This window comes from Meriones unguiculatus, chromosome 6 (genome assembly GCF_030254825.1).
Source record: "Meriones unguiculatus strain TT.TT164.6M chromosome 6, Bangor_MerUng_6.1, whole genome shotgun sequence".
NCBI lineage: Eukaryota > Metazoa > Chordata > Mammalia > Rodentia > Muridae > Meriones > Meriones unguiculatus.
The window spans coordinates 79,744,471-79,761,194 of NC_083354.1; the positions used below are offsets into that span (position 1 = coordinate 79,744,471).

General features: G+C 40.6%; 1 protein-coding gene across 5 annotated transcripts in view; it reads right to left on the bottom strand.

Annotated features, from left to right (window-relative positions):
* The window catches only part of Rnf180 (ring finger protein 180), a 153,084-nt gene that overhangs the window by 35,294 nt on the left and 101,066 nt on the right, over window positions 1-16,724 (bottom strand). For 4 of the 5 annotated variants that reach the window (XM_060385689.1, XM_021654028.2, XM_021654029.2 and 1 more), the window contains exons 6-7: window positions 14,041-14,266; window positions 80-205 (exon numbers count right to left, since the gene is read on the bottom strand). In XM_060385689.1, the coding sequence (XP_060241672.1) occupies window positions 80-205; window positions 14,041-14,266 (352 nt within the window). Of the gene's footprint in view, window positions 1-79; window positions 206-14,040; window positions 14,267-16,724 lie in introns of those variants that run through there. The other variant, XR_009592407.1, reaches the window with a different exon arrangement.

The following is a 16,724-nucleotide window of genomic DNA, read 5'->3' on the forward strand; positions in this document are numbered from 1 at the left end:
ATTTCTAATTAGGAAGCAGCGGTGAGGACCTGCTCTGCGGACCCCACCAGAACACTTTTCTTTGGGTTGATTTCCTTACCTCCAAAAAGATGGAACCCCTTTCTGCAGCTCGGCAAGGGCCACTTGGCGGAGCTGGATTTCTGAAAGCTTTGTTTGATTTTCAAATATTCTTTAGTAAAGAATGTCTTTGTGGCATTGTTCAGTTCTAGAGTAAAAGGAAAGAAAAGAGCATTTTAGGCACTGATTTTAATAAAAAGGCAATAATATGATTAACATGGGATTTTGATAATAAATTCAGATTTAAGTATGCAAATGTATTTAATTTTTTAAAATCTCAAATATGTCACCCAAATTACTATTTGATGTAGCTTCGAAGCTGTGCTTACATACAGAATGCATGTTTATTGACAAGTATGTGCAGCGAGAGCTGTGCCAAGCAATGCTGGTGCACACAGCAACGTCTGTCGTCAGGAGGACGACACACTAAAACATAGAATCAGACAGTGGAAAAGAACCGAGTCTCACTACCACAGTGACAGGGCAGCCGGAGGGCAACCAGGGGTGAGGGCGAAAAGAAAATCCACTTCAGTTCTTTTTACTTCACAATGTGTTTACTTCTTTGTAGGATGCATCGGGCATCTACAGTGTGTACTGCTGCAGATGAGAGTGACCTTTTAAAATGTAAAGGTGCAGTCTCTGTGTTCCAGAAGCTTTGCTAATGAGTTAAAAAGGGAATGTTCACTTGCAGTACCCATAGGCCAACCAGAGGCTGTGCACGGCCTTCCCTTCAAACAGCAGACAGTCTGAGAGCCACAGAGCCACACAAGGGCAGGCAGGCACAGCCAGAGTCTGACTCCTCCACGCATGAACTCTCCCTGGAGAGGGCACTACAGGGTTGGTAGCCAACCTCCATCAGCCACCTGCTTTCACCTTCAACCCCAAATGATCCCACATAACACCTGGCACCTCTTTGGTTTCTTTCAGAGGCCTTTGCCTCTGAGCCTTAGCTGACTCTAGTTGTGTGCAACTGTGTCTAGTTTTAACCCATCGCTGCCTTCGGTTGATGCTCAAGAAAGCCGAAAGAAAAAAACCAATTCACAGTTTACCTTAACAGCAAAAGGGACAGTGTGAAAAATAGATTAAGCAGGTGAGGTTACGCATGAAAGTAGGAACTCCAGCTCCATTCCCGAATCTCTACCTGTCAGCCAATAATTCAAGCACAGGAGTTAGAAAAAAGGCAGTCTTCAGTCTCACGCACCGCTTCCTGCTTACAGTACATTTATGTAAGCCAGGCTTGTTAGGGCTCCTGCATTCCTTGTCCTTTATGTGTTTAAATACTCAAGTGCTTTCAGGTGGCTGTTCTTGTGCTGTTTTCTGCAGAAATGTGCAGCTATTTTCCTGAAGTCCACTCTCTCCACTGCCAACGAATAGCCCCTTCAGTCAAGACAACTATCTCCTGGCTAAGAGGAATCACCTCCACTGTGCTATTCACACTCATGAAGAGGATAACAGAAGTCATCAATGACTTGTAACATTATCCCTCAGGGCTAATGATTTTAATTTGCCCAATTTTCCAATAAATCAAGTATCTGATAAGTGATACTGTGTTGACCATTAGGGAAAATACACAGCATTCTAAACACACTCATAAACAGACCAGAGTGGTAAGGTAATGAAGATTTCGTGACATAGACAATATAAACTAACTAAAGAATTTTTATTATTCCCTTTCTTCCTCCTGGGATATTGTAACCATATTCTAAAAGTGTCAATGCAATAAACAAAGACACCAGCACACACACTCTCTTATTTGAAAACTTACTTGGAAATATAATTTAGCACTGACAAAAAACAGATTTAAAAAAATGTAAAAGCCAGCCTGAAGCTTCTTCTGGTAGAAGATGTGAAAAGTAAAATCAGTCATGGTGCCTATGATACTCCACTTCTGGGCTTTAAGGAACTTCGTAGTCAGTGCACAAAAGCAATGGAGTGAAATACTCAGAGAGCACATTCAGGGTAAACAATGACTAGGGCAGAAACTATTATAATTTGCAAGATATACGGGCAACTGTTCCTGAACATGCATCTGCGTGCCTACAGCATGGCCATGTGACACTGATCATTTTGGATGCTTTTATTTGCTATACTTGAATGGAAAGGCATGTGGACAAGAGACGATCAGGAAACCATTACTGCAATCATTGCCGGGCCAAGTCAATGCTGGTCTTAATGCTTTTTTTTTTTTTTTTTAACTGTAGGGCTCTCTGTCAGTCACTGAGCAGCTTTTTATTTCTGCTTCCTACCTAATCTCCAGCAAAAAATTTACCCTGTAATCTGCCATGTGCCTGGTACTTTGATGATGTATTTAGGGATAGAGATTAATTGAATCTAATGCTTTCAAAATGCCTGGCAGGTTGTCAAAATCACTAAGACACTTTCTAGAAAGGTACATTTATCTAGAGAGTGTGGGGCAGGACTGCCATGTCTGTGGTCCATAAGTCTGTTCTAACAAGCCCTTTGAATGATTCGGATTCACAGCTTGATTGACAGCCACTGGGTGAAACAACCTTAACTTCTTTTTGGTTGTAATACTATTTAAACCCATCAAGCCTTATCTTATACATCTATAAACCTGAGCAGTACCCTTCCTTTCCCAAGGAGTCCATTCTCATATAGATATGTGTTGTTTCACTCAGTGGCAAATTTAGGCTTGAAAATCCAGGCGTCAGCAACAAACAGAACATCCAACATTACATTTCTTAAAATAACTTGCAAGAAACACCAAGAATAAGTGGGAGGCAGGAGAGAGGTGACAAAACTCTCGGTATCATTTTCAGCTGCTACTACCTATCAGACAGCACTTACTCCTTTTTTTCTTTTTAAAAACAAATGCCATTTTGTGACAGCACATGGTAGAGAGGAGGTGGGGCAAAGAGAATACTTTTCCGTTGCTGTTGGGAGTGCAAACTTGTACAACCACTCTGAAACCAATTTGGCAGTTTCTCAGAAGATTGGAAATAGTTCTACCTCAAGACCCAGCTATACCACTCTTGGGCATATATTCAAAAGATGCTCCAGCATACCACAAGAACACTTGCTGAACGTCTCGCCCCTGGGGGCAATGGTCTCCTGAACCTACTCAGACCTCGGACACCACCACTGCTAGTTCTAGAACTGACGCAGGATGTTCCAACGAGGGGTTAAGGCTTCTCATAATATTTCCTATAAGCCCACACCTGTTTGTCTATATCCCCCATCTTTATTCATTATTAGCCAGATAGAGCCAAGTAATTGTGGTAATGATACTTGCTTTTTTGCCCAATGCTGGAATGCTAGTAAATTTAGGTATGCTCTGGTTACTCGCATGCCTCACTGGGTGCCTGTGCCCATTGATGCCCCTCACGCTATGACTCTCTTCAGACAGAAAAGGGATCCTGGAACTACAGCCACCATTGTTACTACCATCTCATTGACGGCTGTTGGAGCTACCACCAGGGCATTAGCCATGAGTCATACTGGGTAGACTGCTCAGACCCTGAATAATCATTTAGCCAATGTAGCTCATGCCTTAGTTGTACATAAAGGAATTAATGCTCAACTAAAAGGAAGCTTGATGGTGTTCAATCAGAGGATTGACCTCTTGCAAGAGCAAATTGATACCCTATGGCAAATCTCTCAACCTGGCTGTCAATGAAAGTATGCTGGACTTTGTGTCACTAGCATACAACATGAGAATTTTTCCTGTGCTGCAAATCTGTCTAAACAATTGTCGAGCTATATTTTAGGCAATTGGACTGGAGAATTCGATACTACGATGGAGCAGCTGAGAGTGGCCATTGTCACAGTAAATTCTACCGGAGTGGACGCAGGACTAGCCACAGGATTATCAGCATGGATTGCTGCAGCCATGAATCATCTGAAGGAATGGGCGGGCATGGGAGTGTTAGCAGGCCTTCTGGTGTTGGTCTCCTTGGTTTGCCTGTGGTATATATGCAAGATTAGAGTCTCACAACAGTGTGATGCAGCCATGATCATTCAGGCCTTTACAGCCATTGAAGCAGGACATTCTCCCCAAGCATGGTTGGATACCATAAAAAGCTAAAATGATACGCTCAGGATGCGAGGCTAAGCACTGCACTCAGGGTCAGCCGCTTTGGACCCAGAGAAGAGCATGTCTGATTGCATGCGGGTTGATGCCCCAGGTCCCGCCTCTGAGAAAAAGGTATCGGACGGGTCTGATGCTCTTTGGGTGGATGACACCTAAATGAACATCAGTACAAAGTCCCAATTTATTTCTAATATCAGAGATCAGACCTCTACTCTTGCCTGATGCATCTAAAACAAAAAGGGGGAACTGTAGAGAGCTGCGGAATGCTATGCCTTAAAGATGGAGCTGGTTTCTGCCTTCCACCTTCCCGATGGTGAGTGCTCTCTGTCACGAACAACTCCACATTTGGCTAAGTCCGAGGATCTGGCTTGCTTCCATGTAGGTGGACCTATCTGCATTGCCCCCGTGGCACGCTGGTATTGGCTACCCAGAGGCTATTTAAGCTGTGGGCTGGGTTTCCCCGGGGTCCAAGGATTGTTCAATGTTCCTGAATAAACTGCATTGAAAAAAAAAACAAAACAAACAAACAAACAACAACAAAAAAAAAAACACTTGCTGAACTATTTTCATGGCAGCTTTATTCATAATATTCCAGAAACTGGAAACAACTTAGGTGTTCCTCAACTGAAGACTAGATAAAGAGAATGTGGCCCATTTATACATGGAGTATTACTCAACTATTAAAAACAAAGGCATGAAATTTGTAGTCAAATGCATAGAACTAATAAAGATCACCCTGAATGTGATAACCAAGACCCACAAAGACAAACACAGTATGTACTCACCTATAAGTAGATTTTATCTATAAAGGATAACCATGCTATAATCCCCAGACCCAAACAAGCTAAGTAATAAGGAGGGCTCAAGGAGGACATGTGAATCTGAGAAGGGCAAACAGAATAGACATCATGCATGGACAGGGTGGGGTGCTGTGCAGGGGTTGAGGTGGGGATGCGAGCAGGAGGGATCAAGCTGGGATAGGGAGGAGGGAGAGAGTACTGGGAGAGACAGCTGGAATGGGAGTGGCATCTCTTAGATGATCTAGAAACCAAGGGCAATGGAAACTCCCAGAAACCTAGGAGTGTGACCCTAATTAACACTTCTAGCAATGGAGGACATGGAATCTGAATTGGCCATCTCCTGTAACCAGGCAAGACTTCCAATGGAGGCACTGGGACACCAATCCAGCCACAAAACGGTTGACCTACAAATTTTCCTGCCTAAAGATGTGCAGGGATAAAAATAGAGCAGAAATTGAGGGAATGACCAAACAGTGACTGGTCTACCTTGAGACCCACAGCATGAGGAGCCCACTCCTGATACTGTTAATGACATTATGCTATACTTGCAGAGAGCAGCCTAGCATAATCGTCATGAGAGAGGCTTTACCCAGCAAATGATGGGAACATATGCAGAGAGTCACAGCCAGACATTAGATGGAGTTGGGGAATCCTATGGAAGAAGGGGAGGAAGGATTGAAGGAGCCAGAGAGGTTATTGACACCACAGAGAAACATACAGAATCAACTAATATGAGTTCACAGAAGCCCCAGAGACTAAACCTTCAAACTGAGAGGATGTATGGGATGGACCTTGGCACACATGTAGCAGTTGTGCAGCTAGGTCTTCATAGGGGACTCCTTACAGCAACAGCAGGTGTTGTATTTGACACTATTGCCTGCCTTTGTATCCTTTCTCCACTGACTAGTTACCCTTGTCTAGCCACAACAAGAGAAGATGCACCTAGTCTTGTACAGGAATTTTAATCCTGCAACATGCTGCTGTGGCAAGGGATCACATCCAAAGACCTTCTAGGTCTGTGTGATCTGGGTGGAATACAGATAAACTCTGGATTACAGGATGATCTGGCTAGAATACAGACACACTCTTAGTACAAATCTTTAATCCTAGGTAAGGTAAGGTTGGTTTATAGAAGAAAGCAGCCATATTTGAAAGTGACGTCTAACTGAGGTGCAGACAAAGTGACAAATCAGAGAAAGATTTGACAAAATGAGTCAAAGATAAGATATGCCCAACTCTCATGAGAACAGGACAGGAAAGAAAGGCTACTTAAGAGCAGTGTAGGGAGAGAGAAGAGAATTGTTTTTTTATTCCAATGCTGTGGTTTAACATTTTGTTAACTCTGTGTCCTAGCTGTATCCTGCTCCCTCATTCCCTCTCCCACCCCACACTCCCTCCCTGGTCTCCTCCCTGCCCCTTTCCAAGTCCACTGATAGGGGAGGACCTCCTCCCCCTTCATTTGACCCTGTTTTATCAGGTATCTTCCGGGTGGCTGCAAAGTCCTCCTCTGTGGCCTAACATCAATTCTCATTTAGAAAGACAAAGGGATGCACATTGAACGTATGACAGGAGTCTACCGCAAAAGGCATCTGAAAGACTCTACCTAGCAGTGTTTCAAAGCAGACACTAAGACTCATAATCAAACCCTCGGCAGAGTGCAGGGAATCATATGAAAGAAGGGGAGTTAGTATGATATGGAAAGGATAGGAGCTCTACAAGGACCAAATATATCCAGGCACAGAGTCTTTTCTGAGACTGACACTCAACCAAGGATCATCTATGGATATAACCTAGAACTTCTGCTTGGTTGTGGCCCGTGGTAGCTCAGTAACCAGGTAGTTTTCCAAAGTAAGGGGAACAAGGACTATTTCTAACAGGATCCCAAGGGCAGGCTCTTTGACCTCCCCACCCCCCCCAGTGGAGGAGCAGTCCTGTTTTTTGTTTTTATTTTTATTAATTACAGTTTATTCACTTTGTATCCCCCCATAAGGCCCTCTCTCCTCCCCTCCCGATCCCATCCTCCCTCCCCCTTCTTCAGGCATGCCCCTCCCCAAGTCTACTGATAGGGGAGGTCCTCCTCTCCTTCCTTCTGATCTTAGTCTCTCAGATCACATCAGGAATGGCTGCATTGTCATTGAGAAGAGAATTTTTTAACCAGGAGCTTTTGGGGCTTTTCTTCTAGAGACAAATCTCCATAAGTGAGTTAATGTTTTTCAGACTTTGGTTTGTAAACCATTAATGACATTCAATGTCATTCTGGATAAGACAATATTTATAGCTGCCACTCATGTTCAAGTATATTAGAAGATATAAACTAGAACAAGAAATCAATAAATTTATAGACATATTGCTAAGGATAAGGCTAAGATAAGTAAGTACTTAACAATTAAGTTGGTAATAAAATTCATTAAATAGAAAAAATTTCTAATATGTGGGCAGAACAAAATTTATAAAGATGGTATGGAGATGACAGGCCTATGAGACACCACACTTTAAATACTGTGTATATTTTTTTATTTATTTTCATAATAAAAATATTCATTACCATAGATTAAAGCTTTGGAGTGGCTATATTGGAAAACAAATGACACAGTCAAATAGTCTTCCTGATAGAGAATTGGTATGGGTTTCAGAGGCAGTGATCATTCTATATGAGATGAATTGGAAAGAAAAAAGAGATAGAAATAGTAGAGGCATGAATAGAAGCAAAACCAGAACCACATTAGCATAGGAATTAATAGACCAGACTTACTGGTGTAGAACAAGAGAAAGTATGACATGACCTTCCTATAAATTTGGACATGACCAAGACAAATCACAGATGGTCAGTGTAAAAAGAGGATATAAAAAGTGTGATACTCATGCTGATAAGCTGTACATCCTGGATAGAGTCCAGTAGGACATTACAAGGTCAGACAGAAAGAGGCTAATTTAGAATTATTTGGGACTGTCCCAAAAGCTGCAGGATGTCTTTTCCTGCTGCCTAAATGCAAGTAGCATTCTTCAATTATTGTGACAGTCAAAACATCTCTGATGGAGTTCCACATTTCTCTTTAATGCTTAAAGTCTCAGGTTAGCTTAAATGTTATTTCCTTGCTATGCACTTCAATTTCTTTTTATTGGCTTATCTATACTGAATTCTACTGAAGTCTGGGGTACTAGAATCAGAGCTTAGGGAGATGGTCTAAATGGGAAGGTTGGCTGAGAAGAAACATTATTGGGGTAGGATAGGAACTCTCCTTTTAAGGTCAGGATGTATACTGAGTAAGAAGGGGTGGGAAGAGTGACTGACTTTATGACTTTGTGACTCCCTTGCAATACCCAAGACATTCCCACCTTCTGGGCAACGTATAGGTTCTCTCTACATAGACCTTGAGTTTATTGGTCGGAATGTTTGCAGGATGATCCAAACTTGATTTATTGCCATTTTGATGGCTCTATTTTAAAATAAAAGTTTAAAAAATAACTCTGATGGAAGTTTAATTTATCTATCTCCTGTCAATGTTTGTGCTCTTGGTGTTGTATTTAAGAAACCACTGTTTAATCAAAGTTCATAAAGACAATATCTTATGCTTTCTTCTAAGAATTTATTTTTATTTCACCCTACATTTATGCCTTTGTTCTGGGGCATATGTACACATATTGTGAGGCAGAAGTACAGTCCATTTTTTCCCCATATGATACCAGAAGCATATGATCAACCATAATTAAGGCTAATTTTTGTCACTCGTGTAAAAAAAATCAATTTTCATGGTATGTGGATTTTTCTATTTCTTGTGTCTTGTGTTAGTGGTTGCCTGCCTTTTAGTCTTTTGGTGATTTGAATACACAGTGTAGAGAGGTCATTTTCTCTACCCTATTACCCTCCCATCTTGTCTGTGATCTCCTCCACTCTTAATGCTGTGTGGCAAAACCTGCTTTATGTTTAGATTGTGTGGTGTTCCACCTCAGGGGCAACAAGCCCCTATCCTTCTGAGGCTCACTCTACCCCAGGAAAGCCCTTCTTAGCTGTTTTTCCCTTGACTGTCTTCTATAGTTATTTATTTATCTATGTATTTGTATGTATGTCTTTATGTATTATGTATGTTTGTATTTATGCATCTATATTTACACATATATGTATTATGACTCCATTTTCTGGATGCAGCCATCCGGAGCAGGGTTTTTTACTGACACACCTGATTCCTATGGAGGTCAGAGGAGGGTGTCAGATCACCTGGAACTGGAGGTGAGGAGGGTGTCGGATCACCTGGAACTGGAGTTACAGGTGGTTATGAGCCACAACGTGGGTGTTGGTTATTGAAGCCAGGTCTTCCCCCAAGAGCAGCAAGTACTCTTAACCCATGGAATCACTTTCCCAGCCAACGTGGTAACATTTAGTAGATATTTTTAATAAACGCTTCAACATTTGCTCTATGTAATTAGGTAAATATGTTTTTTTTTAATTGGTTAAATGGTTGTACTGGTAGAGGTTGAGGATATTGGTATCATACTACTATTTCACATATCTTTATTAATTTAAAATATTATTGACTAACATTTATACTGTCTTTTATCCTTCACACTTTTGAATATTTTTTCAAATCAAACCATCATTTTTAGTTTCCTTAAGGTTATATTTATAATTAGCATAATTTTATCAGTTAAGTTAATCTTTTGTTTGTTTTTTGAGACAGGGTACTATGCAGCCTTTGCTGTCCTGGAACTCAGTCTGTAAACCAGGCTGGCCTCAAACTCCCAAGATCCTACTGCCTCCATCTCCCGAGTGCTGGGATTAAAAGCGTGTTCTATTCTACATGGCCTGTTAAGTTACTTTTAGTTGAAGCTTAACAGGAAAGCTGGTACAATTGCCCTAGCTAATGCACAACTTTTTTATTTCATATAATATGAAATCTAAAGCTCAACTCCACGCCTGTTTGACCCAGGGGCTCAATAATGCCATTACAATCGCATTTCATATATTTTCCTCAGCTCTGCCATCCTTATTACATCCTTCATTCTAAGGCTGGCTCCTCACTTGTTTGGAAGATGTCTACCACATGTAACACCGTTTCACACTTCTGTTCATGTCCAAAGAGAAAGAAGCAGTTCTTCTGATCTATTTTCTTCTCTCCTCATTGGACAGAGCACACACTCTATGTGAACCTGGCTGATGAAACAGCTCACTAGGCAAAAGAGGATGGGGTCTGCTACCAGGAGCCACGGCCTTTCTCAGGTCTCAGTGATCTGGGTCAAGTCTGGAGGAAAGAAGGTGCTTATGGGTACTAATTAGCAACTGACAGCAGTACCCATTACAAATGTGCCCTTTCTCTTACGACTTTTTAACAGTCTATCTTCACACCTATTTTTATAAGCAGATCTTGATGCCTCTGTCATTTCTTCTGGGTATTCTAACTCACTTCAACTTTTCAGCTTCTATCAGCATTAAGTAGTATGTTGAGATCACAGCTAACACTAATTTAAGCAAGAGCATATAATTAGAAAAAGTTACAGCTAGAGTATAAAGCCATTACTTTACAAGAGTACTCCATGGGATAAATCTGGGATCAATATCATTGTACTTCTATGTGCTGGGCTAACATGAATATAAGACAAGGGACCCACTATTTATTTATCTATCATTAGTATCTTCAGTTCTTATAAAGGACAGCTTTCCCACTGTCCCCTTTGACAGTAACAATCCCACATTTTACTTGCAATCAGAATGATGACATTAGGTAATCCGTATGGCTAATTTATTCACTAAATAATTCCCAACACTCAGTCAGATGATGGGCACAGAGGAACACAAGACTAGGTGACCTTTTCCTAACATCTTAACAAAAACAGCCGAAACTAAAGGAAGAAAAAAAAAACAATGTTACAAAAGCAACCAATAAATATATAGATGTGAAGTTAACATAAAAATTCAGAGCTTTCAGGATGGGAATTATATAACTTTACTGAAACATAATAAACTATAACAATTACTTTTATAAGAATATCTGCTAAGATGCCACTCACCCTCAAATTAATTTAAACTTTGTGAGTTAATAAATACAAATACTAAAATGATTAGAAGTGAAGTAATGCTTCATGACAAGGTAGGAAGATGAATGGAAAAGAAAGGCTGCCAACAGAGCGATGCTTTAGGAGTTCTTGCTGCTTTTCAGAGGAAGACAGTTCAGTCAGCACCGAAAGAGTGGCTTGCTAAATGTTGCTGGCGCAGGTACCTAAGGATTACAAAATGCTACTTTATCCCTAGTTATACAAAGCATCCAGAAAATGTGGGAAAATGAGGACAGACTGTAGCTTCAAAAACATAGGTGAAGGGAAGGCTTATAAACTTGTGTAACTGGTAAGGCCTCTTTTACCTAAGTTTTAACAAAGTTTAAACACCTGACACTACCAAAAAGAAAAGAAAACAAAACAAACCCAAAATCTAGATATTTGACACATTCAAAAAAATGTAACCAAAAATAAATTGTAAGGGAGAAAGGAGGAAGACATATATGAAAAAAAATTGGCACTAGATATAAAAGATTTGTATTTTACATAAATATAAATAAATGATGGTCAGGAATTTGAAACAGAAAATGAGACTGTCAAGGCTGTAGACACAGCATGCCCTCACACACTGCTGTTATTGATAATTCATGCGCTACCTTTAAGCTTGGCTTTTACTACTACCTCTGCTTCCAGAACTTCATCACAAGGAAGCATTCCATGGCATGTTCAAACATTTATCCATGTATGCCATTAATGTATAAATAAAATGATAAATAAAAAAGTGTAAATATTCCATAAAGGTAAACGAGCTAAGTAGAAAGTGATGGCATCACAAGAAACACAAGGACTTCAGGTTGAACAAGGAAACAAGATTAAAAAACATTGTTCACATGATCTCACGGTTTGGGTAACAATAACAAAAGTTTCGATGTGCAGACATGCACGGACTCACATTGTGAAAAGAAATTCATTAAACGCTGCCTTGAAATGGTAGGAATGAATTCAGATAAGTCTACACTTACTACCTAAAATTATTTTTAGAAAGAAAACTGAGACATAGAATTAGCAATTAGCAATATGGCTTTCTCTAATTTACACTGATATTCCCTCAGGTTTTATTTAAAATACTACAGGCAACAAAGAGAAATCTTGATGTTGTATTTTCTCTGAGGATGTTTTTTAGGACATTATGTGCTCTTGAAATATTCCAGAGAAGTTACACAAAAATTTCTCTTGGGGCTAAGTGCCAGAAACTCCTTTAGTTATCCTTGAAAATTCATATTTTTCTTTTAATGGATCATGAAAATCACTTCTTTCAATACTTATTTATATATTTCCTTATATGTTTTGGGCATTTAAAACTTTATCAAACTGTAGTTACTGTGTAGGGCCCCACAGCTTTAGCTTTCATATCCTTAACTCTACCTGTGTGGAGTCTGTGTTCCATCCAACTTTTATTTCCCTTAAAAATCATCTCAACTCTTTTTGAGGTAGTATTAAGGGTACTTTCTCTATTTTATCAGCCCATAAATGAACAGCATGAAAGTACATGTAAGTTTCTACTTAAAGAGACTATTAATATTCCTAAAATGACTTATTTTAGAATAACTACTTGAAAATAAAGGAAAATGTGAAATTGTTATTCTGAAAACAAACCAAAGAGACTTCAGTCATTATTGATTTAAGGCATGAAGGAAATATATTTTATAATCTCTATTTGTATTAAACAAGATTCTAGAAGGCCTGGATAAGATCTTTCTGAACCTTCTACAGTGTATAGTGAGACCCTGTGAGGCAGCGATGTAAGTCTAAACAGCTGCATCCCATGAAAACGAGCTCTTGGCAGGTGACGGGTACACTAAGGATGAGGTGCACCCTTGAGTGAACTTTGATACCCCTGCCCTCTCTCCTGTTAGCTCAAGGAACTCTGGTGGGGGTCTTCTATGACAACAGAACCTTTTCTTTCCACCCCAATGTTCTAGTCATAAGATAGCATCGGCATCTTCCTGTAAGCTTCTGCTCTGTGTAGGACATAGGTTCCTCTTTCCACCCGTGATTGTTCTGCCCTTATGAAAGAAGGAGTAAGTGGTGAGAGCCTTGGGGCTCGACCCCATTTCTCTACTAGGTAATGTTGAGTGTTCTTGGTGTGCCAGTCAGCCATGAGATGTGCAGACATTTCATGAAGCATCTCCTTGCTCTAGGCAGATCAGAGGGTCATGCCTTTACATTGTCTTCACTGTTTGATTAGAGAGATTTGTAAGCCTTTGTGCAGCTGGCTGGGTTGGGGTATCATATGGGTGGTGGTCCTTTGGTTTCTTTCAGGAATAAGTCTGCTTGTTAAGCTCTTCATTTTCACTATTAGTAAAGTATAAACATTGATCGTCATTTGACTTTATTGGTCTGAGGATAAAACATGGAGATAGAAAGTGCCTTCTTCCTTATCATCTAGGGCACAGTGACTGCTGCCATTTCCTTCAGTTCTCTCTGTTCATGTGCATAAGTCTGCACCTCCCCATCAACATGGGCGAAATGCCATGAAGATGGTGATAAGCCATCTTCACACAAGTAGACAGATTTGCATTCCTACGTTACTCTCACTTGCTTAAAAAGAAAGAGCTTAGCCACATTAGGAATGATGAGAACAGATGCCTCAGATCCACGGACCATGGCTGCATGCATCTCTGGAGAGCTATGACTACGACCCAACACAATTCAGAACCAACAGCATCATATCACAGTGTCAATGATTGGGCATTCCTGGATTAGAGATCTAGGTGCCTGGGTGACTGTCCTCAGGTTTGAAGGCCACAGAATAAGCAGCAGCAGAAGGCAGACAAAAGAAGTCAACCGTGTTGCTTCAGACGGAATTTCCTTCACCCTAGAGGTCTCTGTAGAAACTGAATGGCAGCTAGCTAGGATGCTTAGGAGGATCAAGGTACAGAGTTAAGGGTCCACAGATCTACTTTCACTGTGGTTCTGGGATAGTTCTATTAGTTGGGCAATCACTGATTTATAAACTAGAGCAGTAACCACATGGTGGATGATTTTCATTAACTTCACAATAATATATATGATACCTTTGGAGTTAAAACAAGAAATAATTAGTAAACATTGTGTGACTATGATAATGGAAGAGAACATTACCTGTTTGGAGAAAGACTCTGGAAATTATTGTCCGGCACAGCGGGCAGGGAGTGCTGGAGGGGTTGTCTCTGGCCAGAGTCCGCAGACAGGGCTCGCAGAAGATGTGGTGGCAAGGGTGGCACATGTAGGGGTTGAAGTACACGTCCAGGCACACGGCGCAGATGTAGCTGTCCTTCTCCTCTGTGTACTCAGCCTCGTCATCTGTGCTCATCTCATTGCTCAGAGTCTGCACAACACGGTGAAAACAGTTTCCCTAGTTTAGTATGAGATTCGTTTCCCCGAGGGAGGGTGACTTAATATTCTGTTAAAATTAAAATATTTATGAGATGCACATGGTGTCTGTTTCTGTAACGTGTTCCAAGTGACAGAAATGTGATCTGTTAAAGTGTGAAAACACGGAAAATATAGGAAAATCCCAGTAGCTTCAATTATTCCCTAATATTTCTACATAAAACTAAATGCTAAACCATAGTAAGTGTATTAAGAATACCTTTGATTCCAACTAGCACTAGTTAACTGTTACGTCAGCCCACGGAGATTACAAATCTCCCCACTCCCAACCAAAATGGTGACTGTCATCGGTTATAGAATGTTACCATGACATCCTCTTATGGTGCCCACCAGACTCTTCTTCCCTCACACTGTACCTGGAGCACTTCACGTCCTACACCTTGCATCTTTCTGGGCCTCAACTACAAAAAAGTCTCGAAGTTAAGGGGATGTTGGGAGGGAGAGTTGGTAAAGCAATATGGGGTGATTACGGGATTAGCTTTGTGGCTAGAAAATATGAGGAATCTCTTCTCTTCCCACATGTAATAGTTTGGGAGAGGCAGCATGAAGTGTGGTAGGAGAGTTCCTATTGTTTAACCTCTGGGTTACCCAATCCGTAAAGCTGTGCGGATTAAACCAGGTGATCCACTGCAAACACTTAGCTCAGACATACTTAATAGATGTTAACCATGGCCACCTCTTCCTCATCTACATTGTATCATCTTCTCTCACCCCAGACTCTAGTTTCTGCTGAGGCTTGGGGAAAGTTTTCTCAAGCTAGGAGATATTCAGGGCAAAATAATCAAAACTGACTTCTTTTCTCCTCACAGGGACAAGATCAGTGAATAATATTTAAATGGACCTTGAGTTTATTAAATAGCTGTATTATATAAGAAGACATTGATATATACAGAAAACAGAAGAAGCTTGAGATACAGACAGAAACCAACAACCAATACCTCTATTATGTTTTGAATGCTCATCTCTTGAAAGCTTCTACTTAACCTTAACTCCCCAGTGCAACAGCATGAAGAGGAGAGGTGTAGGTGATGAAGTCATGGGGCAGAGCTCTCAGGAACAGGATGTCCATAATAGAATGCCCATTTCTTATGGATAGCAATAAATAAAAGGCCTAGTTTCTGACTTCTAGGTAGGTAAGAGTTATCATTGGTATCTACTATTCAGTTCCACCTTCAACAAAAATCTATCAGCTGGCTATAGAAACACCAAATTCAGCTCCTCCTAAGCCACACTGTATTATATGTCATGCACAAAGTCTAAATATGTTCATTGGTCTTATCATTTTTTTCTAACTATTATGGTCTTCTTCCCCTGTCTTATTTCTTTTCCATATTTCTTTGCAAGAGAAAAACATGCATATAACAACCAATGGGTTCCCTAGTAAGGGGAACAGGGGCTGTCTTTGACATGAACTCAGTGGCTGGCTCTTTGATCAGCAACCCCTGAGGTGAGGGGGTACTCTTGCCAGGCCTCAGAGGAAGACAATGCAGCCAGTCCTGATGAGACCTGATAGGCTAGGGTCAGATGGAAGGGGAGGAGGACCTCCCCTATCAATGGACTGTGGGAGGGGCATGGGAAGAGAAGAGGGAGGGAGGTAGGATTGGGAAGGGATGAGGTAGTGGGCTACAGCTGGGATGCAAGGTGAATAAATTGTAATAAATTAAAAAATAAATTTAATGAAAAAACCAATGTGATTTTGTTGTTGTTATTGTGGGTAGTGATTTTGTTTGTTTGTCTTTGTTATATTATTTTTAATCCATGACCTCTCTTCTCTATTCTGGAAGAAGCAGATAATGTTTTGCTGTCCCAAGGAATGTTTAATACACAGTATATAGATAACAAATGAGTTAAACTGGTATACTTTTTGGCATTCTATTTTCAAAGTGTATGATTCTCACCTCAAGTGATGGATTTGGAATCTCTGTCAGGCTCCTCCTGTTCTTGTCCCCTTGCACTGAACACACACTAGATAAATATGCTGTAGGGTTATGGTAGGACATTGCACTCAATACATACTCTGGTTATAGCAAAACATTGGTAGATCTCTACCTGAGCATCATCATCCCTCTGCTAGGTCTAAGCTGTTCAGAATTGTGTAGGCAAGGAAAGCCCAAACAGTGCCATTTTTTTTTTATAATACAGAGAAAGCAAGGCTTCAGAACACTTTCATGCTTAAGGCAGTATGGTACGACAGAAGACAGTACAGAGCCATCATTGACTCTATAGATAGTAAGGTAATGGCTGTTTATCCAGCACAAGGAGAAAACTTCACTTAACTGGGAGATTGACTGCCCAATAGGCATCGATCAGACCAAGTGTTCATCTCTCCTATCAACACCCTGCCACTTGGAAAGCACTTAGACATTTTAAAACACAGACCGAGGGGAAAGGAG